This window comes from Lottia gigantea (genome assembly GCF_000327385.1).
Source record: "Lottia gigantea unplaced genomic scaffold LOTGIsca_32, whole genome shotgun sequence".
NCBI classification, from domain to species: Eukaryota; Metazoa; Mollusca; class Gastropoda; family Lottiidae; genus Lottia; species Lottia gigantea.
In genome coordinates this window covers 599008-600496 of record NW_008709073.1, presented here as the reverse complement: position 1 = coordinate 600496, position 1489 = coordinate 599008, and the positions used below count along the sequence as shown (strand labels likewise).

The window sequence follows — 1489 nt, the reverse complement described above, 5'->3', positions numbered from 1 at the left end:
TTTGTTGGAATAAAGTATATTTTGTTGTCAAGTGTGAATTATATATGCCTCTTTGTCCTATATCTTGGTGTCTGCGGGTAACAGAATGTTAATGTTGTTAGTCATTAGATACTCTGTTATCATTTCTGCTAGCTGCCAGTGGGCGTATGTTAACTTTCCTGGCAACCTATCTTCATCTGATTTTATTGAAATTTGTTGTGATTTTTCATATTGATAACTTCTTAAAAAAATATTTCAGGAGAGAGATGAATATATGTTTTTATTGAATTATGCAACATTAGATGATACTTTACCACAAATGTGCCAATTGCACCGAGCTTCAACGTTGCAAAAATCTGATCAGTCTGCTATGGTAGGTAAACCAAGAATTTTTTAAAACATAGCTAATGCTCACAGTTTTTTTGTCCGAATGTAAGGGAAGGTAGGCAGGACATATTTCTTCTGACAGGTGTATGAGGATTAGGAAGAATTGGCTATGAAGCTTGCATAATTTTGCACTGATGCATTAATTACAGAGAGCCTTATGTAGTCCGAAACATCTACTCTATGCCAGCCTCTGTGCCAGCAATTTACTGCCATTACATTTGTGGGCGTATAACTATGGCCATTGATATCTTATTATATTTTTATAAAAAAACTCAAACCTTCAGGTCTTTTTAGACATATTTATTTACATTAAATCCACCAAGCGCTGATTTTTTTTTTTTTTGTTTAAACAATATTTATTGATAATTTACAAAATCATACATATGCTATAGATTAATGTTGGTTTCAGAAACAAGCCGAAGCTTATATAAATCTGTTACCAATACGAATATTTACAGATGATAAAAGTATAATTTACATAATATAGGAGTTGACAGCAGCGAAATGTACATTGGAAACAAAACAGGAAGTGACAAACATATTTACAAAAGGAAAGGGAATAGGGCCGAACAAATTCATTGGTGAATAAAATGTTATTGATAATGACAAATGAAAATAGTTGAGGGGGGATGAGGGTGTTTATCGTTAATCAAAATAAAATAATCTTCGTTTTAAAACGGAGGCCATACTTCGACAGCGTTAGCTAGGTGTCAAAACGTTTTGTAGATGATATAAAGTTATGAACAATTTGAAAGATATACAGATTTGTTTCTAAAGATAATTTTGGATTGCCGTTAAGAAGTGTTAATATGCAACGTAAATTAGTTGACTTTTATAATGACGTAGTTTGGTATGTATTATTTGTGATGGACGGTCGCCAGAGTAGAAATATAATGGTACAGAGGATTTTGAGGTGAATTTTACAAGCAGGGATTTAAGCTGAGAGAGGGAAGAAGAATTACGTATTGAGTCGGGCAGATTGTTCCAGATTTGTACAGTAGATGGGAGAAAAGATGATTTGTAGGCTACAGTGTTCCATGGAATAGTGCGAAAATTGTGCTGCTTCTGATGGGGTAAGGGTTTACAATCGAAATATGAGGTGGTACCAGAATTCTCAGATATT

At 33.5% G+C, this 1489-nt stretch overlaps 1 protein-coding gene across 1 annotated transcript in view; it reads left to right on the top strand.

Moving 5' to 3' along the window:
* The window catches only part of LOTGIDRAFT_162031 (hypothetical protein), a gene marked incomplete at both ends in the record, with an annotated part of 2861 nt that extends 2008 nt beyond the window's left edge, over positions 1-853 (top strand). Inside the window, 2 exons of the mRNA XM_009057969.1 lie at positions 239-352; positions 776-853. Of these exons, the coding sequence (XP_009056217.1) occupies positions 239-352; positions 776-853 (192 nt within the window). The remainder of the gene's footprint in view (positions 1-238; positions 353-775) is intronic.
* Between the last annotated feature and the right edge of the window lie 636 nt (positions 854-1489).